The sequence below is a fragment of the Sapajus apella genome, unplaced genomic scaffold (genome assembly GCF_009761245.1).
Source record: "Sapajus apella isolate SASKATOON/1434 unplaced genomic scaffold, GSC_monkey_1.0 scaffold133, whole genome shotgun sequence".
In the NCBI taxonomy this organism is placed as follows: Eukaryota; Metazoa; Chordata; class Mammalia; order Primates; family Cebidae; genus Sapajus; species Sapajus apella.
The window spans coordinates 3,769,321-3,793,420 of NW_022437073.1; the positions used below are offsets into that span (position 1 = coordinate 3,769,321).

Sequence of the window (24,100 nt, forward strand, 5' to 3'; positions counted from 1 at the left end):
TGTGAAACCAAGGGAAGATAGTGTCTCAAAGAGAAAATGGTCAAGTATGCCAAACATTGCTGAGAAGCTAAAATGAGAACAGAAAAGGCCTGTTGGATTTAGTAACTTGGAGGTAACTACTGACCCTAACAAGAACTACCCTGCGGACTGATGGGATCAGAAGCCAGGTAGAAGCACACTTTGGAGTGAATGGGAGGTGAAGAAATAAGAATTATTATGTCTCTCTCTAAATGTAGATGCTTGGCTGTGAAGGAAGAGAGCAATGCTCTTGGCAAGAAGCCAGGACAAATATTGGGATCAACCCCTCTCTCTATTACAGTTGTTCAAAGCATGCCAGAGATAGGACCCAGCAGTTTTCCAGTATTCATGTGGAAAAATAGGGAGTTTTGGGGTAATAGGGAAGTACAGATAGCCACATGGCCAAGTGAGGAAAACCAGGAACACAAACTGAAGGAAAAGCCAAAACAAAGTACCTTTGAAAAGGTACTCAGTGATATGGGGAACTGATGAAGTTGAACATGAACCCAAGAAAACCACCACATTAGTGGCAACCTCCATCAACACACAGAACCGCTGAGAATAAGAATGAGATAAAGAACCAACAATTTGTCAGTGAAGTAAGACACTCCCAAGCTCCGCTACTTTTCCCTCCTCCCATTCCCCAACGTAGAAATCAAGACCAAAAATGAGCTAAATTCTCAATTCTCAAACTGTGCTGAGGTGTCCCAGGTACCCTCGCCACCTCATGTGGGGTACTATAGGATATTTTAAATATTTGAGGAAAACGTAGCAATACTCACTATACACCAGACACTACCTGAACTACCAGCTTGAGATGTTTCTCAATTTGAACATGAGATCCTGTTTAATTCCTTCTAAGAATGCCATATCTTTGAAAAGTTGCCCTCATATAAAACAAGTGCTCCTTGAAAAACTAGAGTGAAATAGGAAATAAGGTGGCATCAAGGGGTGCTGGGAAAAACTGCTGAGACAATAAAGTCACCGTGAACTGAGAAAGCTTGGGAACTTCTGAGCTAGACAAAGAGAAGGGAATGAGAAAAGTGCTTCTCAGATACAACCACACACACCGACAGTCAGACACAGTAAACATGAAAGTGTATTACATATTCCTGCAATCCTTTAGGTCAAGCCTGACATGAGGGGAGTGTAAGAGGAGACACCTAATGGAGTTAGAACTTGACATTTTTTTTTCTTTTATTCTTTCTTTCTTTCTCTCTTTCTTCTTCTAAAAAAAAAAAAAAAAAAAACAGAATATTCCATTAGCGTATGTTTTGTACTAGTTTTTTGCTTTGTTTTGTTTTTTGTTTTTTTGCCTCTGAAGAGTACAACTTTCAGTGATGCCTCTGTAGTTGTGGTCTTTGGTAATGAAATGCATCAGTTTTGTGCTGAGAAACATTATTTTGCCCTTGAGGAAGAACTTAGTTGGTTTATCAAAGAGACCATCAAACTTTGAAAGTGATTAAGAAAAAAAAAAAAAAAAAAAAAAAAAAAAAAACAAACAAAAAAAAACAATCTTGACATCTCAAACCAACTATACTGACAGCAACTGAAAGTGACTCGAAAATTATGACCTCTGCCTGAGGTAAAGATGACCTTCTGTCCAGGAAAGGATAAGGTAGATTTCATTGAGTACAACTAAAAGCAATTAAGTGGAGAGAAAATAAAATTCTGTCACGTAACTATTCCATTCAGTCATGATATCTTAATTACAAATGAGGACCATTAAACTCTACTTAATAGCCCCTGCAGTAATTCCTAACCGTAGGAGGTAGTGATAAATATAAAAATGAATTCCTTCATGGATTCATTCATTGAATAGACATTTACAGAATGTGCACTATGTGTGGAGCATTTTACTAAATGTTAAGAGTCACAGGGAGGATATGAGGGTGTTTTTGATGGGATACCTGTCAGCAGTTGATCACAATGGTTGGTTTGGCCGATCTGGCTAACTAGGCGGGTTCCCCTTCCTTCCTAACTGCCCCATATATGTCTCTTCCAAAGCTGCACACTCTGTTGAGGGGGATGAGTTTCCCCAATACAGGAAAATGATCCTTCCATAAGGGTATACATGCAGCAGGCACTCCCTTGCTAGATGCTCCAAACAAGTCCTCAGAGAATACAAGAAAAAGCCTGCGAAAGATAGTGTTTAAAATAGCATGGACATTCCAACTGGTTTATACCACTACCTGTTTTTTCCAAAGCACTTAATGATTCTCTGAAAATAACTTTATTTACATGTTTAATCTGCCTTAATTTTAGAAAGTAAGCATTGAGAGGGCAGGAATTGATTGTCTTGTTCTTCTCCCTCTCCTCAACTTCTCAACATCTGCATGTCCCATGGCTCTGTTCTGGGCACTATTTTATCTATACCTTTTTCATTCTTCAAATGGAAATACCATATAGGTTGATGCCATACCTAATGGTGACCTTTCCCAAGAATGTCAGGCATACACATTCAACTTCCTGCTTGAAACAGGTATACTGAATAGGTACCTTATTTAATACATATTTTTCTATTCCCAATGTCCCATTACAGTTTCTAACCTAGCTACACTTTGGTCAATTTTCTCACACTCAGTAAATGGCATTATCATCTACAGATGGATAATATGGAGCTTAAGACAAAAATCAAGAATTCATCCTTGATTACTCATCTTCAACTATAAGTTTCTATCAATTCTACTTCTAAAACAACTCAGTTCCTTCTCTACATGTCTACTTTCACCAAACTATTTTTGGCAGTTTTTCTCCAGACTTCTATAGTAGTCCAACTGGTCTTTCTTCTTCTATTTTTCACACTGTAGCCAGAGAAATGTTCATATCTAAAATTTGATTCTCTCCCCTCAATACACACCTATTTAAAGAATCTGTCAATTTATAATTTTTCTTCAAATAAATAGGGCTCCTAACAAACCTATAGGGTCTACATGGTCTGGCTCTGCCTATCTGATATTTTGGTATGTGTGTTGGGGGCGAGGTTCTTCTTGTGCTTGTCTTCTAGTTTTCATTAATATCTGTCCCTCTCCTCTTCCCCAACCAATGCTGGATGACAGCAGATCTTTGGTGTACTGCTTCCTACTGTATCTCTAACATTTATTTCAGTGGCAAAAAGAGCTGTAAGAGAAATTCTGGTTCTCCAGACTGTAGCAGCTACATCTGGAATAAAAACCTCTCTTTAGAATCCTCAAGGCCCTCTCTGTATGGTGTGAAGGGTACATTTCTGACCCTCTGGGGATGATTTCTACCTCACTCCATTCAGAATCGGGGCCGAACAGTGGATCAGAATGTAGACTCCAGGTCAGAACATCAGGGGTCAAATCCTAGTTCTTCTGTTTTCTAGCTGTGTGACTTAACCTCTTTTTACATCAGAGTCCTTAGCTGTAAAATGGGGAGAAGAGTACATACACCTACATCTACACACACACACACACAGAGGCACCCTATAATTTATTTATTAGGCTGTCTCTTCCTAGTGGCTGCCATTTCTGTGAAATGAACCCAGGCAGGGTCCTATCTGTCTGCATAATCACTACTGATTCAAGGAAAGATAGTCTCAACTTTTTGCCCCTTAAACAGCTCTCCTCTCAAAAATGAGACTCATGGTCCCTAATGATCTGACTTAAGAATTGGCTATCTTTAGGTTTTACCATCCAAAGACCATAAGAACACACCCGATATTTCCACACCCAACTTGTCTCCGTTAGCTAAGCCAATTCACTTTCGCTAGGCCAGGGATTAAGTTAGCTCCAGATTGCGCTCAGCGCCCCGCCCCGCCTTGCGCCCCGCCCCGCCTTGCGCCCCGCTCCGCCTTGCGCCCCGCCCCGCCTTCCGCCCCGCCCCGCCTTGCGCCCCGCCCCGCCTCGCGCCGCGCTCCGCGCCCTGCCCCGCCCCGCCTTGCGCCCTGCCCCACCTCGCGCCGCGCTCCGCGCCCTGCCCCGCCCCGCCTTGCGCCCTGCCCCACCTCGCGCCGCGCTCCGCGCCCTTCCCCGCCCCGCCTTGCGCAGCGCCCCGAGACGGTCCCAGCCCGCACATGCGCAGTCGTGAGTTCTTCTGTCCTTGGGTGTCCAGCTTCCTCCCACCTTGTGGCTGGGGTTCCTGGTTCCTTCTTTGATTGACAACTTCTGTTAACTCTCGCACGTCTCTGGGCCAATTTTTGCTTGTAAGTCTTTCGGAACTACCTGGAATTTAGATCATTTTGTTTTCCCGTCATTAGCACCGCGCCCTTCCCCGAGAAAAGTGTCCGAAGGGTTGGGGCGTTTCGGTGGCACAGTTCTCGCGAGAAGGTGATTTTCTTTCTCGTATTTCCTGGTTTCCAGAATCCTTAGCGCGAGACGGAAAAAATATTTATCCCACATTGTGTTGATGCTGCGGTTTTGACTGAGGCTTCGTCCCACGAGTTTTGGTTTTGCTTCTCGACGGAAAATGGCAGCTCCCGAGCAGCCGCTTGTAGTATCAAGGGGATGCACGAGCTCCTCCTCGGTTTCCCCGCCTCGGGGCGACCGAACTCTTCTGGTGAGGCACCTGCCGGCTGAGCTGACCGCTGAGGAGAAAGAGGACTTGCTGAAGTACTTCGGGGCGCAGTCGGTGCGCGTCCTGTCAGATAAGGGGCGACTGGTAAGGGTGCGCCCCACCCCGAGTCTCCCGGGAAGGCCTGTGGGAAATGACCCGGGAGGGGGAGCGCTGACTGGAGTAAGAAGGAAACGAGTGGGGAAGATGTACTGTGTGATGGGAGCTTCCGTATCCTACCTCTTTTGTATCAGAATATCTGCTCTGAAAAGTGGAGTTTTAATCGGCTGGAGTCTAGATTAGTCATAGCACTGCGGAAAAGGGCAAGTGTGAACGACAAAGCAGAAGAACGGAAATTAGCTTATTTGTATTCCCTTTTTGGATTTATACTGAGAGCCTCACAACTATTTTGAATTTAAGGTTATTTCCCCTGGACCTAGAGTACTCTTACAAATGCATCAAGGAATTTTTTTAAAGTCCTGGTTCATTTGTAAGCCAATGTTAAGTCGCTCCTCAAAGTAGAAGAGAAACTACGTTGGTAATGAGTAGATTAAATACAGGATTTCTGCTAGACAAAGAAGCTTTTCATAAAAGTTTCCAGACGGGAAAAATTCTTTAGGACTGTTAAAAGTTCCTATGGAGACATTACCACAATTACTTTCTATTGCTTTATACCCAAAGATGTTTTAGGTTTCTCTTTATTAAAACAGGAATAGCGATGGGGCAAGACATCAGTGGTTTTAAAGTTTCCCCAGGTGATTTTAATGTTAATATGCACCCCAAATTGAGAGTCACTGAGTTAAAAGAAAGGCCAATTTTGATCAAGTGTCATTTATACCAGCAAATCCAAAAATAAATTGTATATGGCTCAATTTACGTATAATTAAGTCATCATGTATCAGACAAAATTAGAATGTGCAATATAGTTATTAAAGCAATTTAATGAGTATTGACCTGAACCCTTCCTTAGCATAGTGATTCTTTTATTTTTGACTTGTGTTTCTTTTCTGATGGTTTTTTAAATCTTTATAATTTATATATAATAATAGACTTCTCCCATCGAACATTACTACAAATTTAAAGCACAAGGGAGATAGGCACCTTGAAGAACGATTTCTTTGTTGGTGAATGTTTTTAAACTGCATTGTTTTGTCTAGAGGAAAATTTAAAAGCTTTAGGTCTGTCATAAATGGGGAAAGTAAATTTTTAGTTGTTTAAAAGTGACCCTCTGCGTAGCAGAGGTCTTTAAACTTTTGGTCTTTTCAACTATTTGCATGTGTAAAATAGATATGTGTACACACCTTTATATGATAGAGGTTGCATAGCTTTCACCTTGAAGTCTGACCCCCCAAAATGTTGAAAACCACTGGACTGAAATTAGTAATCAGTTAAATGGTATTGATTTTTCATCCTTTCCCATGATTTTATTGACATGTCACATCACTCCACTGGTAAAATGTCAGATTTCTTTATAAGAAGCTGAAATTATATTGGAAGTAATTTGTACCTTAACTCTATTTCAGAAACATACAGCTTTTGCCACATTCCCTAATGAAAAAGCAGCTATAAAGGTATGACCTTTTTTTGACTATTAAAGTTGTCAACAATACCCTCTTATCCCATCTTGGTTCCAAAACAGGAGCTAATGTTAAACTGTGGTTTTTAAGAAGCAAAAGCGCTTCTATTCCAACAGTTTTCCCAACAGTGTACATTTGATTTGTCAGTTGGCAGATCTTGCTCAGTCCATTAGTAGATTATAAAGCAAAATTAACTGCATATGTAATTAAAATAACAATTTCTAAATTATGTAGATTGATAAATACCTCTATGACTATTACAAGGTAAGATGTTTCAAGTGTTAAAAGGAGAATATACATTTCTTTAAAATTCCAGGGAATCGTTCACAAAGGAAGTGATCTTTTAGCTGGAAGTCTAATGATTAATTGGATTTTTTCAGAAGAAAACAAGGGGAGATGGGACTTCTGGATTTGGGGAACACTAAATAAAGCTGTGAGTCATTGAAAGTTATAAGTGGAGCAGGAGCTAGGGGTTGACATGGAAATGGGACTTGTAAAATAGATTGAGTCTGGGAGAGAGATATTGAGTTTGGTTTAGTAGGTGGACACTTGAGACTTTGGAGCTGGCTCATAATATGATGGGGCCTGTGAAAAATATCTGGTATAGTTTATATCATGGATGGATGTGTAGAATCATTAGAGGTAGGAGACCAAATGGAAGGCTGTTACAATAGCCAAGGCAAGAATAACTAACTGAAAAAGGCAGGAAGAAGACAAAGGAGGAAGTATATGTATATACGCAGTAGAAATTTAGTTTGTAGGTTTTATAATGTAGGAGTTGAGAGAGAGAATAGTTTGGGATATTTGGATTGAGTTATTTGGGTTGTTATATTAGCAGACGTGAGAAGCCAGAGGATGTTTGCAAAGGTATATAATGAATTCACATGTCATCTGTTAACTTGAAGGGGTCATTGGGCTACTTTTATAGAAATACTTAAAAATATTAGTCTAGAGCTGAGGCAGGGTGAAAAATGGAAAGATTCTTCAGCCATATGAATAATGTGATTGCCCAAAGGATCATAAACTAGGAGAGGAGAATGGGAAGGAGCAGTTCAAGTAGGAGACCCCAGAACGAAAATCATCATTGACGCAAAGAGAAGAGTGTTTTAAGAAGGTGAAATCCTGTGATGATACAAAATGAGGCATGAACACATCTATTAAAGTCTTTTTGGCATGAAACAATAGAAATGACCCACATTCTCATTGGTAAAAGGAAGAGAAGCCTTAAATCACATTATATCCGTATACTGGACTGCAATTGTCTGAGAATGATGTCAAATGGTATGTGCTAATAGGAAAGATAGCCCAGATAGCGTACATGAATAAAGTTGCAAAACATTATGTATGATATAACCTCAGATTTTTTGAAATTAGTATTATACATGTCAGCATATGTACATAAAAAGAATGGCAGAACTATACACCAAAATGTTAAAAACATGTTGCTGTGAGAGGAGGATTACAGAGGGCTTTCGCATTATATTAATATGTACTTTTATAATGTTGTGTATTTTTTTTTCAGGAAAAAAAGACTTCTTAAAAATAAAGCGTATTACGTTATAAATAAAGTATGGTAATGAAAAACACATTGTTTGAGGTCAAGGATAACTTGGAGGAGAGGACATGGAGCCAGTCATTGCCTTTGGAAATGTGACAGGAAGCAGTAAGAGGTTAATGGGAGTGTTGATAGGGTTTTTAGGCCAGAGAACATTTGGCCTTATTGGAAAGTGTTAGGTTAAGAAAACAAAGAGAGAAATGTTAAAAAATAGAGTAAGGGGCTGAGTCAGGTAGGAAGACTTAACATTAAAAATGAAAATCCATAAATCTTTGAAAATAAGAACATATATAATACCCATTTTTAGAGGAAGAAAGTTGAAGCAAGTCAGGTTAGATGACCTCCATTGAGATAATCAAGGCTTCACTGATCATGAAGAAGCCTACAGTTCATTTAGGGTCTTGAAAATTATTGCAATATTAAAACTGACTTTGCATGATGATGTAAGGCAGGGATCCCCAAACCCCGGGACACAGACAGATACCCAGCCGTGGCCTGTTAGGAACTGGGCGGCACAGACAGGAGGTGACTAGCAGGCTGAGGAAGCTTCATCTGTATTAACAGCCACTCTCCATGTCTGCTGAGCTCCACCCTCAGTCAGATCAGCAGTGGATTGGCCCCTGTTGTGAACTGCACATGCAAGGGATCTAGGTTGCGTGCTCTTTATGAGAATCTTACTAATGCCTTATTATGATCTGAGGTGAATCAATTTCATCTTGAAACCATCTCCTTCCCCCTCTCCCAGTCTGTAGAAAAATTGTCTTTCACAGAATCAGTCCCTGTTTAAAGCTTGTAGTTTCATGTGTTCAAAAATATTAAGTGCCTACGATGTGCTAGATGCTGTTTTATGTTTTGGGATATGTGTGACCAAATCAGAGATCATTATAGTTCACATTCTCAAAAGGGGAGACAGATAATAATAAACTTAATTGTTTAATATTTTAGAAGAGGATAGAAGCTATGGAAAAAGGATAAGTGGAGCAATAATATCAGGAGTGCTAAGTGGGGAGGTCAGGCTGTAGTTAGGATTATATTTGAACAACAGCATGAAGGATGTGAAAGAAGTTAGCTAATGAAATTTGTGGGAGAAGTGCATTTAAATTAGAGGAACAGCTGGAACAGGGGCTGTAGGGTGTGACCATGCCTGTCATGTTGTTCAAGGAAGCCACTGTGACTGAAGCAGACACAGTGGGAGCGATCATTGAATTTGAAGTCAGAGAAGTCATAGAATCTATATTACGTAGATCATAGTAAGGAACCTAGATTACTGTGAGTAAAATAGGGAGCTGTTGGAACAAAAGGGTGACATGATCTGACATATTTCAAAGGATTGCTTTGACTGTGTGACTAGACTGAAGGGAGAGAAAGGTAGAAACAGAGAAATCAGTTAAAATATTGTAATTCACTCAGGAAATCATGGCTGCCTTGACCACAATGGTAGTGGTTAGCAGTGGTTAGATTCTTTATATATTTTGAAGATAGAAGCAAGCATTTCTTATTTTGTTTATTCCAGTAGGTTTTGAGGGGAACAGGTGGTGTTTAAAGAACTTATATGAATAAATTCTTCAGTCGTGATTTCTGAGATTTTGATGTACCTATCACTCAAACAATATCCAGTGTACCCATTGTGAAGTCTTTTATTCCTCAGTCCCTTCCTGCACTTTATTGCGAGTCCCCAAAGTCCATTGTATCATTCTATGTCTTTGGGTCCTCATAGCTTAGCTCCCACTTAGGAGTGAGAACATACAATGTTTGGTTTTTCGTTTCCCTCCCCACCCCCAGCACTGTACACATTTCCAGAGCATAGTTAAATAAAGACCCTTGAGTAGATGAGAGGTTGGAATTTAGTATGTAAGTCAAGCAGCTGGATTTAGATAGGCATGTGGATAGTTAATAGATGATGACAGATGGAACATACAATTTGTGCTTGCATATGCTGGTAGATGGGGAGTTAGAGTGGGAGTCTGACATTCTCATGTCAACACTTCAGTTGTCTCGAAGTTGGAAACAAGTTGCTAGACTAACAGAATGCAGGCGAATATTGTGAGGTTAAGGAACAAGGAGAAAGTACAAAATATTCTCTTAGATATTGGTAGAAAAAGTAGACTGAGATTGTAATAAGTAATTTTGTGGCACCATTAAAGGTCACCCTAAGATTTGTGGTAGTTATTACAAATTTAAATTGAGGCCAGGAAAATTTGTTAGTTTTCTAGCCATTTTCAGCTGCCTGGGTATAAGCAGAGTTGGCAGAAAGTGGGATTTAACCAAATTTGTGTTTTGCTAAGTTATAGGAACTAGTCCTTCAATTAGTAACAAAGGCTCGATAGCATGCGTTTAAAAGTAAATTAGGAAATAGTCAAGGAGATGTTTACAGCATTAGCAAAAAAAAAAAAAAAAAAAAAAGTATAAAAACTGGTCTCTAACAAATCATTTTTCGTACAATTATAAAATGTTTACTCTTGTTCTTTTAACTGAAGGCATTGACAAGACTCCATCAGCTGAAACTTTTAGGTCATACTTTAGTCGTTGAATTTGCAAAGGAGCAAGATCGTGTTCACTCCCCGTGTCCCACTTCAGGCTCTGAAAAAAAAAAAGGTATGCAGATAATACATTCTTGTAACATTTTTAAAGTGCTTTTTAATCAGTTGTACAGTTATTGTATTGTTTTTAGACTAGCAAGTAAATAATTGGAAGAATAATGACAGATTTTTTCGTTAAATCTAGTACAGTGAAACAGTATCTTTATTTTTGCTCCTATTTGTGCGTTAGGAACCAGATTTAATATCACAAGTTAATCAGTGTAAAGTGGAAGGGGATGGGCTTAAATGAATTCATCCTCAACCTCAAATGGAGGGAAAATAACTAGCATAAAGTCTTTGTCAGTGTCATGAAATCAAGACTGGCATTTGGTTCCCAGCTGCGACCCTTGGTAGTTACACCTTCACAAATTTGCTTTACACTACTGGAAACCTGATCAAAATGCAGAACTACAGCTTGAACCCAGTCTTACTGAATCAGAAACTTAAATTGAGGATGGAAGGGATGGGGAGATGCTCTAGATGTCTGAATTTTAATAAACTCTCCAAGAGAATATGACACATATTAAAGACATTTGATTACCACTATTTTATACCATGTAAACTTCAGTTTTATTTTTGGTCAGTGACAATTACCATGCCATCTTCATAGGCTTGCTCTGAAGAGTAAATGAAAATGTGCAGTGCTCAATGTAATAATAATGCAGAAGGGATTAAGTAAAGGTTAATTTTAGTTCCCTTTCCATTTATTGGTGTTTGCTTGTGAAATACTGTGTGCAGTTTTTCACTCTTTGGAAAGATAAGATCAACTTTGATTCTGTATGTCCTAGGTCTGATGACCCTGTCGAAGATGATAAAGAAAAGAAAGAACTGGGTTATTTAACAGTAGAAAATGGAATTGCACCAAACCATGGGTTAGCATTTTTATTTGCTTTTTGTTCTTTTGCTGTTGTTCTGTGTTACGTTATAATATCTTATATTGCAAATAAGATGATTTTAAAAACAAAGGTATTTGATATCATATATATTTTTAATATGTTGAATAAACATTTTGAGTTATTAGTTTGTCACTGAATTCAGTGCAGAGAAAGCATCTATTAAAATCTCAGAGCTACAAGATAAGCCTCTGCTAAGAAATACAGTACCTTACTTTTCTTCACTGAAATCAGAAAGCAAGTTTCTTTTTAAATGTACTTTGGATCTTTTAGGAACAAGGTAAATCTAATAGTACTGTGTCATTTGAGCAATGTGTTTGTTATCATGTTACCTAAAATTAGTTACTGATAGGAAATTATGAAAACATAAGCCTTTTAAATGTTTTTTATTTTATTTTTTATTTTATAGACTGACTTTTCCTTTAAATTCATGCCTCAAGTATATGTACCCACCACCTTCCAGCGCAATCCTAGCAAACATAGTAAATGCTTTGGCAAGCGTGCCTAAGTTCTATGTACAGGTAAGTAGAATAAAATTTTTCCTCAATTTACTTGTTTGTATAGCTTGATACTTTATTTTTCATGCTGATTCTCATAAAAGTAGTAATCAGACCAATTCCAGACAGGCAGTGATACAGTATTTTAAATGTAATGAAATATTTACTACTTTCAAGTAAACACTTTTATGAGATAAAAGTGAATACTAATAAACGGAAGTTAGTTTAGGAAATGTAATTTGTGGTAATTCTCTCCATTACTTTAGAATACAATACTAACATAGGGATTCTTAAAAGAAAATGTATAGTAGACTCCTGAGCAAATGCTTAAAAATATTGGCAGTAATTTTCTTTTGTAGTACAAAGTATAGAAGATATTTATATTCCTTACTCTATTTCTCTATTTAATAATTTTACAATAATTGGGATAAAGATATAAAATCATTATAGTAGGTTTTATATTGCAAGAAAATAACATTCTTAGCATTGGGAATAATTGAACATGTAGAATTGATAAACATTTTAGGAAGGTTGGTCTAGATATGCCCACGCTTTGTTTTACCTTATGCAGAGATTATAAAGGCAAGAGATGGGCAGGTCTTCCTTTACAGTAAATTAATAAATACTATCATTTGAAAGTTTTTTAGTACCTAAAATACAAGACGTGAGTTAAACCATTTTATATGTGAATTTAAATGTTTTACAACTTTAAGGTCCTTCATCTTATGAATAAAATGAATTTGCCCACACCTTTTGGACCAATTACTGCGCGACCTCCCATGGTAAGAAGGCTCTTGGAATTTTCAAGTCAAATTTCTCTTCCTGAATGGGATTTTTGAAGCTGAATTTTACGGGTGTTGTAGCAACCTCTGATGTACATTGAAAATAAGGAATGTATATAAAGTAATGTGAAGATAATAGTAGAACTGGGAACTGAAAGTGAGGAAAAGCCAGAATATGAAAGATATGCTTTTGGCAATAAAGGCTATCATGTCATCTAGTATGTTAAGTTTTTTGACCCAAACCATTGTGCCATCTTACAAGTTAATTACACTTAGCTAAATTACCTAAAGATTTCATTATTCTGGTTTTGTCACAAATAGAGCTTTGTTTGCAAAAGAAAAAAAGGTGCTGATATTTTTTGCCAGACTTTACTATGCAAATCTGTCAGTAATTTAGATAGTAGGCTATACCTGCTCTTGAATAATTGTAGTTATTATTTTTCTATAGTACTCTTAGTATATTTATAAATAATAGCAATGCAAAGTTATTAATACTTTGAGAGTTTTTATATGAATGGAAGATAATTTGGTTTGGGATTTGCTGCTTTTCTAATGTATGTACTGTTAACTTGAAGATTCTTTTTTCCTTGTAATCCCAACACCTACTCATTGGTTGATACATTGCTGGAGTATTAATTAAGGTTATAATGGCTGCTGTTGACAAATGAAACTTAAATTCTTAGCCATTTAATACAATAAAATTTATTTTTGGTTATATCAGATCCTTTCCAAAAGTAGACCACAGGGATATTTTGCACTACTGAGCCATGAAAAACACCTGACTTGTTTCCACCACATGCCTTCCCAGGTTGATGAAGACATTACTACACTGTCTACAGATCAGGAAGGAAAAATTATATGTGGGACTTTTTAATGGTCTCATTTCACTGCCTATAACTCAGTTACAAGGGAAGAAACAGAACTGCAGAGGAGGTTTGAAAATTTAGTTCAGCTGAGGGTAAAGGAAGAAGAGACAAATTTTGTGATCAGCTAATGATCTGTCACAATAGGTGTTCCCTCAGCATGTATAGAATGTGTTAAAAAATGTAATAGAAATGAGAATCAAGTATTCAAATGGGGTTTGTTCTATAAATTTATCAGACTGCCATAGTATTTTTTGTTTTGTTCTTTTAATTAGTATGAAGACTATATACCATTGCATGCACCTCTTCCACCCACATCTCCCCAACCACCTGAGGAACCTCCTTTGCCAGACGAGGATGAAGAATTATCTAGCGCAGAATCAGAATATGAAAGCAGTGATGATGAGGACCGACAGAGGTTTGTAACGTGAAATATTTGTTTAGTTTCCAAGAAACATAGAATATGAGAAAGAGACTCTTGCTCTCCCTAGATTTTGTGTATATAATGCTTCATAATTTTGGGTGATGAGAATTTGTCTCAACCCCCCAGCCCCTCAAGCACATATAGTAGCTATAAACTAAGACCTGAGAATAGATACCAAGACCTAAGTGAAAATTTTTGGATTATGCATAATTTTTTAGATTAACGATTATGGTATTATAAAGTACGCTTGAACCTTGTTATTCGTGGATTCCATATTTGCAAATTTGCCTAGTTGCTAAAATTTATTTGTGACTCCAAAATCAGTAATTGACATGCTTTTTAACGTCTTTTGTGAGAATGGACATTGTGCCATGTGGTGAAAAATTTGAGTCAGCCAACACACAGGTTCCCAGATGTAGTCAAATAAAGAGATCCTCTGCCTTCTTGTTTGAGTTTTCATACTACAAACAAGTATTCTTTTCATGGCCTATTCAGCACTATCTTTTTTCACATTTTTGAGTTTTTTGTTGTGACCCTTTGTTTTAAAAATGGCCCCTGAACATGGTGTTGGAGTGCTCTTTAGTGTTCTTAAGCTGAAGAAGGCTGTGTTGGGCCTGACAGAGAAAATACGTAGCTTTCTTTCAGTCCAGAGTTATGGTGGTATTGACTGAGTTTGATTTTGATGAATCAACAGTGTATATTAAGGTATTTTTAGACATAAATACATATTAAACAAGGTAATGTATTGATCAGATGACAAGATATTGTAAAGAGAGGCTGCCAGGAACCTAACCCTGAATTTTCCTAGGGACAGTGGTTCAGTATTCACTAATTTAATGTTTATGGTAACCTTAGAATGTAACTATTGTAAATAATAAACATCAGTCATGTTCATGTTTTGACAGATGCTTATTCTTCTGGACTCTATTTACCTCAGAATAATTTCTAGAGTAATTCTTTAGAATTTTATACAAAACTATTCATAGTAACTACTGCAGATTATTTTTATTGGTACTTTTTGACAATCTATGTATTTTATTTAATTATTATGATAAGAATAGTACGTTGATAATGTTCATGTGTATAATCCACAACCTAGCTTAGAACAGGAATTACAAAACAGTTTCTTTATAGGTCCAAAGAGTAAATTATTTTTGACTTTGTGAGTCATGTGGTCTCTGTTGTGACTACTCAGTTTTATTCTTACAATAGGAAAGAATCCATGGATAATACCTAATTAGTTGATGTGGCCTTGTTCCAACTAGACTTTTATTTATAAAAACAGGCAGCTAGCTGGATTTGGTCATTGAACTATAGTTTGTCAACCCCTGTCTACAAGATTGTTATGGGAAAATGATCAAAATCTTAGGTGGCTATGCACGGAAGAAGGGGTATATAGGAGGTGTGAGTGGTTAGCATGAGGCAGAACCCAAGCAGAGACTGAGCAACGTGAACAAACCGTCAGCAGCAATTTGACTGTCACTAATTGACCACCTAAGTAGTAGTACAATGTACAGTGTATTTTCTTTCTAATCGAAGTGTAGGTAGGGTTGAAACTACAAAATTGGAGTGATTAGGGTGTCTGTCTTGAACAGAGGCATTTAAGGAAGCTGGCAGTTCCTGATAGATGGTTACTTTAACTTGTTGCTAAAAAAGAAGAATAGTATAGCGTGCTAACTTTTGGTTAATTACTTAAACTCTGAACGTTCCTTTCTTTATAAAAATAATGATAGTAATTAGAAATGCTATAATAAACTGGCCAAACCTTTTGTTTGTTTACTTAGGTTTCCATTAAAGGATTTAATGTGGAATTCTGCCAGTAATTCATCTTGAGTCATAAGAGAGAACATAGCCTTTGCATATACCAAGCTCTAGTTTCATGCTTTTCTATTCTCTTCAGGAAATGTAACAAGACCTAAATAAAACAAAAATCATGTAGTATTTTTGAGTATCTCTAAAGTAAAATATTTGAGTATCTCTAAACTAAATCTGAAATCCAAAATGCTTCAAAGTCTGAAATTTTTTAAGTAGCAGTATGATACCACATTTGGCTGGCTTAGTGATACCTTTGCTTGTTTTCTTTGTTTCTTTTTTCTTTTTAAGACAGGGTCTTACTCTGTTGCCCTAACTGGAGTGCAGTGGTGCAATCCTGGCTTACTACGTCCTCAGTCTCCTGAGCTCAAGTGATTTTCCCACATCAGTCCCAATAGCTGGGACTACAAGCTTTGTGCCACCACGCCTGGTTAATATTTTTTGTATTTTTGTAGAGATAGGGTTTCACCATGTTGCACAGGCTTGTCTCAAATGATCCACCCTTCTTGCCCTCCCAAAGTGCTGGAATTGTAGGCATGAGCCACCGTGTCCAGCCAACACTCTTGCTTTTTGATGTTTCCATATTTACAAACTTTGTTTCATGTACATTATTAAGAATATTATATAAAATTACCTTCAGTCTTTTGTGCATAAGTTTTATATGAAACATAAATGAATTTCGTGTTTAAACTTTTGTCTCATCCTCAAGAGATCTCATAATGTATATGGAAATATTCCAAAATCTGATATACCTCTGGTTCCAATCATTTTTGGATAAGGAGTGCTCAACCTGTACTATTCGTTTATTCAGCAACTAATTATTGATTACTGAATATATACCTGGCACTGTTGTAGAGGCTTGGTGTACTTCGGGTCAGCAATTTATAAATTAGACATACACATTGTTTGAATAACTAAATTTTTTCGTAAAGTTTTTGGTAACCATGGTTTTTTAATACAGTTTAAAAATTTATAGTGTATGTTTTCATTTTTTTCACACGGTGAAAAAGTTTAAGGCTTATTTTAACAATACCCTCCTTCCTCTCTTCATATTTTATTGTGTACATATATTTATTTTGCTTTCAAATTTTACAAATGTAACCTTGAGAAGTAGAGCTGGGACTAGCGGTTTCTGAGTTCCTGCTCTGTAAATGATACAAAAATGCCTAGATAAGATCTGTCCTTAATATTAAATATTTATACTCTTAACGGAGAAAAGCTAGGTATAAGGTGTTGTCACTTGCTGAAACTACTTCAGAGCATGGTACAGTATTTGAAAACTGTTCTCAAGTGCTTTAAGTTACCTTGTTTATATAATGACTGACTTACAACAGTTATGCATGAAATGCTTTTAAATGACATAATTTAGTCCAGGCACTGTTTAATAATTAGGATATGAATCAAAATGATTTAAGAACATTAATATTTTATAGATTTTGCTATTGTATCTTTTTCATCTGGTATGAAGTCCAGTCATTTTATTTGGGCAGCTGCTTATGATGAAACATACATTTAAAAAATTAATAACATGTAATTAAGTCTATTTTGAATTTTTTTTTAAGTAAGTCGAAAGCTTAGCAAGGCAATTTAGAATTTTAGGTTTTATCAAATTGATTATCTCTGAATTAATGGTATTCTATATAAGTAAACTTGATGTAAGTAAATCATTTTATAATTTAAATTATACACCAAATACAAATTTAAATTTAATAGAAACAGTGGTATATAGCTATGCTTCTAGATAAGGAAATTTTATTTATCATCCCTCATTGTAGAATGAACAAACTAATGGAACTAGCAAATCTTCAGCCCAAAAGACCCAAAACAATAAAGCAACGCCATGTAAGGAAAAAGAGAAAAATAAAGGATATGTTGAATACACCTTTGTGTCCTTCACACAGGTAATTTTATTTGAATTGTGAAACGAGGGTTTCTGGATGTACTTTGTTTACTTGCTTAATTCACATCATTCTTCAATCTGACATTTGTTTCCTGTCAATGTTTTTGGTTTAAGATTGGCTTCCTATTTGCCAAATTTACAAGTATTCATAATTCTCTCACAGTTGACCAGTGTTTGGTACTGTTGACTACCTCAGGTCTCAGAATATTCCACTTTTAATTTTACTTTACTGTCCTCTTTTTTTATCTCCCTTCTTACTACCTCTCTTCCGTTTTTACTTGAGTCATTTCTTTCTCTTTTTCTCTCACTCTTCTCCCCCACCCACCTTCTTATTTTTTAAAAAATTCTGTAAGCCTCTGTCCATGGTTGTCTTTTGTTCATAAATTTATATTTCTTGGTAATTTGGTTTTCATGATTTCACTTATTGCAGTACCAAATCTCTCTCTCTCTCTCTCTCTCTTTAAGATGTGGTCTCCCTCTGTAACCCAGGCGTGATCGCAGTGGCATGATCACAGCGGCATGATCAAAGCTCACTGTAGTCTCAACCTCCTAGGCTCAAGCTTTCCTCCTGGCTTAGCCTCCTGAGTAACTAGGACCACAGACATGTGCCACTATGCCTGGCTAATTTTTAAAAATTTTTTTAGAGACAAGGTCTGGCTATATTGCTCTGGCTGCCAAATCTCTCTCTCTAGATGTAACCTCTGCCCTAAGCCTTGATGTATTTGTTTCCAGCTTCTTATCTGCAGACTAAGAATATCTTATAGGCCCTTAAGATATTATCTAAAACAAAATTCATTTACTTTTCTTTTACCACTTTCTCCTCATGCATTTACAGTTTTGTTAGTGACATCACTGTCACTAGTATAAACTCCAGTGTGTTTATATACGATTATTTAGTTTCTCTTAACTCCATCACCTGGTAGCAAACGTTTTTTACTTGAAAGGTACCCACCAGATAAAAATTCACATTATCTTTACTTGGTACACAGAACCCACCAGAATGCTTTTAAATATTTATTGAATGTGTGGTAAGGTTCTCTGCTAAATATTGTGTGTAATTTGAACATTCTTCTAAAGTGTAATGCTGTCTTTTCAAACATGGAGTTAATAGTCTTAAGGACCATAAGCCATATGAACAGATGATTATTGCATTAGCGAGTATAATACATGACATAGGAAATATAAACTCAGAACTAAAAGGTTCTGAGAAAAGAGAAGTAACAGCCAGTTGGGAAATTTGTGAAAGTTATGAGAGAGGAGACATTTGTGCTGGCCTTTTAAGAAGGAGAGGCAAAATTAGGTGGGGAAACTGTATCCCATGTGAATGGAATAATAAAAGGAAAGTTTCCAGAGGTAGGAAAATTTATTGAATAGGAATACAAACGATGAAAGGGAAAGCTAGAAGGATGTGAAACCTGCCCTAAGTATTAAGCTATGCAGTTTGAATTTATTGAAGAAGCCATTGGAATGTCATTGATATTTTAAAAAATTAAGAATTCCTATTGGACTACTTTATCTTAAACTTCCTAGGGAATTTGCAGATTTGGGATAAGAGTCAGGCCATAGTTATGCAAGAATGTTAGCAGATAGAAGTTACCTTTCCATTGTGTTTTGGACACTTTTTATAGTCCAGAACTTGCCAGTAAAATGATATTTGTTATATACATGTTTGATTTGAAATGTATTACTCTTTTTTCTCTTTGAATCTCTATAGTGACGCTGAACAATAGAAATTGGTATGAGCCACATTAAAATTGTCAGTACTCACATTAAAACCATGAAAAGAAACAGATGAAATTAATATTGATAATATAACTTATTAATATTTAATTCATTATATTCAAAATATTATTTCATCATATAATCCATATAAAGAGTTATCAAGATATTTTACATTACATTTTCATACAAAGGTCATCAAAGCCTAGTGTTAACTGTGTTAACTGACATAGATATGTTTAAAGTATCAAACATAGAATGCGCTATTTTGCATATTGGTAAATATCCTGTGGTTTAGAACCAGTAGTCATCAATTCCCTTCTCTGTCATTTACAGAATGACTTTATACAAAATATTAACATCCCTGAACCTCAAAATTTTTATGCGTAAATTAATAATTTAGTAGTACCTATAGGAGATCACTGAAGTTTATTAAACTATTAAATCTGAGTCACTCACTTTATTAAATACCAAAAGTATGAATCTTTTGTCAGTGTTAACTTGTTAAATTTAAAGTAAATTTGAAATAATACTTTACACAGGATTTTATTTGCACTTACAAACTAATGCTGTGATTGTTTTTAAATAGCAGTTTACATCCAGTGCTGTTACCTTCAGACGTATTTGACCAACCACAACCTGTAGGTAATAAAAGAATTGAATTCCATATATCTACTGACATGCCAGCTGTATTTAAGAAAGATTTAGAGAAGGAACAAAATTGTGAGGAAAAAGATCATGGTAAGGTTAATCTTCTTTCAAAAGCTGAAATGAAATACTTTTTGTGTTACAATTAAGTTTTACATGTAATATTTTTCTATTTTAGTGTTTGTCAACTATATTTAAAATATGCAATGAGTTCTTCCTCAAAATCATGGAATAGTATCCACTTTCAACTTTTTTATATAACAGAAATTGATAGTAAATGGTGAGATCATCACTGTTGCCCTTTGCTAGTAATGACCTCTAGAATGAAATTTAGTGGTTTTTTGCTGATATTTACACTAAAAATATAACAGAGTTTCTGTTACTGAGTTTTTCCTTGCTTGTTTCAGGTGGTGGCCTATGGTTTTATTAGTGTAATTGTATTAATGTTATTGGTTAGAAAACAAGCAGTCTGACTTTTATGAGTTGTAGATTTAATGTAAAAAAAAATATATATATATACATATATATATATATATATATATATTTAATCCAAAAGTCATGAAAGATTGTTTGCCAAGAACGCTATTCTTAAGTTTGAAAACAATGTGTTGAAATTATAGAATTCTTTTTTGCTTGTTTTAACCATGAATTTGATATTATATTGGTGTTCTTTAAGTCTTTATTTTGAAATTTCTGAAATAATACAAGTTGATAGAAATGTAACCAAAACAGAAGGTAAAATTGTTAAAATGTCAACACCTCAAACCTCCCTCTCCTCTGTCCTACTACTTAAAGGCAAATACTGTTAGCAATTTGGTGTGTGCATGTGTATGTATCCTTCTAGACCTTATCCTGTACATGTGTAAACACATTTTTCTCTTATTTTTTTAAATGAGTGTTATATTTTGATGATATTTGTGATTCACTGAGTAGTGACGTGTTGAAAGTTTGTTATCTAGTGGGCTCCATGGAAAAGTTTGGCATGTTCTCGCTTTTGAACTTTACAATCTAGTTAGGGGTAGCTTACTATGTCAGAATATAAACTTATATACTTTACTTTTTTTTGGCTGTATAATAGCCTGTAATATAATTTTATCAATATTTTATTATGCCTTTTTCATAGAAGTTGAGGGTTGTTTCCATTCTTTTACTATTACAGAAATTACTGGAATATGTATTTGTACATATATCTTTGAGCACTTTTGTGAATATAGGATAGAATTCTAGTAAGTATTGCAAACATAGTGAGTGAAAAGCTGACTAGTTTTAATTCCTATTTTGCATGGTGAATGAGAATGTGGTGCTTTTTTTAGTGCCTTTTCAGATAGCTTCATTTTTTTATGTTTTATTTAACATTTTTCTTTTTATAAATTTTTCTTACATCATGGCTAGTCACCCTTTAACATAATTTTTTTTTTTTGAGACAGAGTTTCACATGTTGCCCAGGCTGGTGTGCAATGGCATGATCTCTTCTCACCTCAACCTCCACCTCCCGGGTTCAAGCGATTGTCCTGCCTCAGCCTCCCAAGTAGCTGGGATTACAGGCATAGGCCACCATGCTTGGCTAATTTTGTATTTTTAGTAGAGACGAGGTTTCTCCATGTTGCTCGGGCTGGTTTTGAACTCGCAAACTCAGATTCCCCCCACCCCACCGCGGCCTTCCAAAGTGCTGGGATTACAAGTGTGAGCCACCACTCCTGGCCTAACACAATTTTTTTACTATTTGGAGCTTTATAGAAAAAATTTGCATATGCGTCTTTCAGTATATTGAAAAACACCACAGAATTTGTGCCCAAAGGTGTATTACTAAATATAAAATAGGAGGAGGGAACCCAAAAACTGGTTTTAAAGGAGAGATTCTTAATGGCTAATGTTAACTTTGAATTCTTAGATATACCTGCTACTGAAGTTGATGCATCCAATATAGGATTCGGAAAAATCTTCCCCAAACCTAATTTGAACATCACAGAGGAAATTAAAGAAGACTCTGATGAAATGCCATCAGAATGTATTTCTAGAAGGGAATTGGAAAAGGGCAGAATTTCTAGAGAAGGTAATGTCATGGAATAAACTAAGCATATGTTCCATTTTACATATCTTTGATTCTACAGAAAAAACAATCTGTCATGTCATTTACCTTAATTTAAGACACATACTTTAAATCTTTCCAGTTAATGTTTGTCATCACCTCTTCTATTTTTTTTTTTTTTTTAAATACTCATACTTAATGGTGGAGGGGGAGACTTTCCTTTTCATATACTGTTTCTAGTTTATATTTGGGAAAAATTGTTGCTTTCATTCCTAAAACTTTTATGTGGCATTTAAGTCAAGTCACTGTGTCCTACAGGTCTGGAGTTACATATTCCAAATGTAGCTGATAGACTGTCAACAAATACTGTGTCTGAGATATATACAAACCAATTATTTCAAAAACAAATGATGATTAGAAATCTATGATTTAGTATTTTATGTCCTCACATGATAGTTTTCTACTTCCCAAAGACTTTCACTGTTTTAGTACATTGTCAGAAAACATTTAGAGGCTTTAGATTGATGTGTAATTTTCTGTATAGTAAAGGGAAATAGACCTCCAACTAGGATTTTTATACAAAACATCTATCTTAGTTTTCTGGAACAGATTACTGACATTAAATGGGAGGAGGTATACAGGGGTTCTGGGGCCATGGTTCGTCCGAAATGCCTGATACTGTGTTTAGTTCATTCTTGCATTTAAATATGGAGATGGCTGATGGTTGGGAAAATTCACTTTAGGCAAAATAATTACCCAAATCAATTGATAACATATATGCTTTACTCTTTTTTATAACATGACTCATCTTAATGGACAATTAATAGTACATAGTTTATTGGACAAATTTTAGTTTAGTTATTCTAGATGCCTGAAATTTTTAAATCAAAAGTTAATTTTTTTTATATATAATCAGTTCAGATTTTCAGTGAGTATATTTAAACTCATTTGTAATATTGTTACTAATTTTATGGTTTTAACACTTTCATAAAGCTTGTTTTGTCTATTTAACAGTTGTATTTGAATATTATAATTCTCTTTAAAAACTTGGCTAAAATATTTTAATTTTATATTTTTGTTTTTTTGTTTCTTAATAAGAAATGGAAACACTTTCAGTTTTCAGAAGTTATGAACCTGGTGAACCAAACTGTAGAATTTATGTAAAGAATTTAGCTAAACATGTTCAAGAAAAGGTAGGTATAAATTTTTTTTCACATAAATGAAAATAATTTTAAGGTTTTATACTTGATATGTTAAAGTCTGGTGAAACTACCTCTAAGAATGTGTTTTTTACTGTGCTTCAGGGCATGACAAATTATTGTTTACTATTTTCAGGTTAATTTTTTATTAAAATAATACTCTCATAGCTTGACTTTGCTGACAGTAAATACTGAGACAGAGTTTTGGGTATTAATTTCTTAGAGCTGCCATAACAAAGTACCACAAGCCAAGTGGCTGAAACACAAAGGTGTATTGTCTCACAGTTCTGGAGGCAAACTGAAGTCAAAAGTATGGCAGAATTGATTCATTCTGAGGGTTGGGAGGGAAGGATCTGTTCTGTGCCTCTCCCATAGCTTCTGCTATTATGCCGAATCTGGCAGTCTTTGACCTTCCTTGGCTTGTGGCAACATCACCACAATTCTGACTTTCTTTTCACATAGCGTACTCCGTATGTATCTATGTCCAAATTTCCCCTTTAGAAAGGCCAACAGACACATTAGATTAAAGCCTACTTTAGTCCCCTATGACCTCTTCTATTGATGTATTGATTGATTGATTGATTGATTGATTAGCAGTTCTTTTCCCTGGCTTTGTTATTTGTCTTTTTCTTATTGAAATTCTAGGACCTTAAATATATTTTTGGAAGATATGTTGACTTTTCATCAGAAACACAGCGGATCATGTAAGTGACAGTAAAATATAATATTGTTTTCTTTTTATCTGTTACAAATTTACCACTGTTTTAATCCCAGCATTTTCTTTTTAGAGATAAAAAATTATTTGCAAAAGTTGGTCTAGAATAATCTTTTAGATGTCTAAAATAGGAGTTGACAAACTTTTTCTGTAAATGGGCATATAGCAAAATTTTAATATTTTTATCTTATTGCAGACCATACTGTGTCTGTTGGAACTACTCGATTTTGTAGTTGTATTTGAAGGCAGCCATAAATAAAACCTGAACAAATATTCATGGCCATGTTCTAATAAAGCTCTTTACAGAAACAGGCCTTGTGATACATTCTGACCCTAATCTCTAAATCCGTGGTTCTCTTGTAACATTGCACAAGTATC

General features: G+C 35.6%; 1 protein-coding gene across 4 annotated transcripts in view; it reads left to right on the plus strand.

The window, feature by feature from the left end:
* Positions 1-4,050: 4,050 nt before the first annotated feature.
* RNPC3 (RNA binding region (RNP1, RRM) containing 3) overlaps positions 4,051-24,100 on the plus strand; it is a 28,528-nt gene continuing 8,478 nt past the window's right edge. For 2 of the 4 annotated variants that reach the window (XM_032262924.1, XM_032262922.1), the window contains exons 1-12: positions 4,051-4,638; positions 6,054-6,101; positions 10,140-10,256; positions 11,028-11,113; positions 11,544-11,655; positions 12,345-12,413; positions 13,552-13,694; positions 17,288-17,413; positions 19,721-19,872; positions 21,671-21,832; positions 22,907-23,001; positions 23,653-23,711. In XM_032262924.1, coding sequence (XP_032118815.1) covers positions 4,447-4,638; positions 6,054-6,101; positions 10,140-10,256; positions 11,028-11,113; positions 11,544-11,655; positions 12,345-12,413; positions 13,552-13,694; positions 17,288-17,413; positions 19,721-19,872; positions 21,671-21,832; positions 22,907-23,001; positions 23,653-23,711 — 1,361 coding nt within the window. In that variant the 5' untranslated portion in view covers positions 4,051-4,446. The remainder of the gene's footprint in view (positions 4,639-6,053; positions 6,102-10,139; positions 10,257-11,027; positions 11,114-11,543; positions 11,656-12,344; positions 12,414-13,551; positions 13,695-17,287; positions 17,414-19,720; positions 19,873-21,670; positions 21,833-22,906; positions 23,002-23,652; positions 23,712-24,100) is intronic. The other 2 variants (XM_032262923.1, XM_032262925.1) reach the window with 2 other exon arrangements.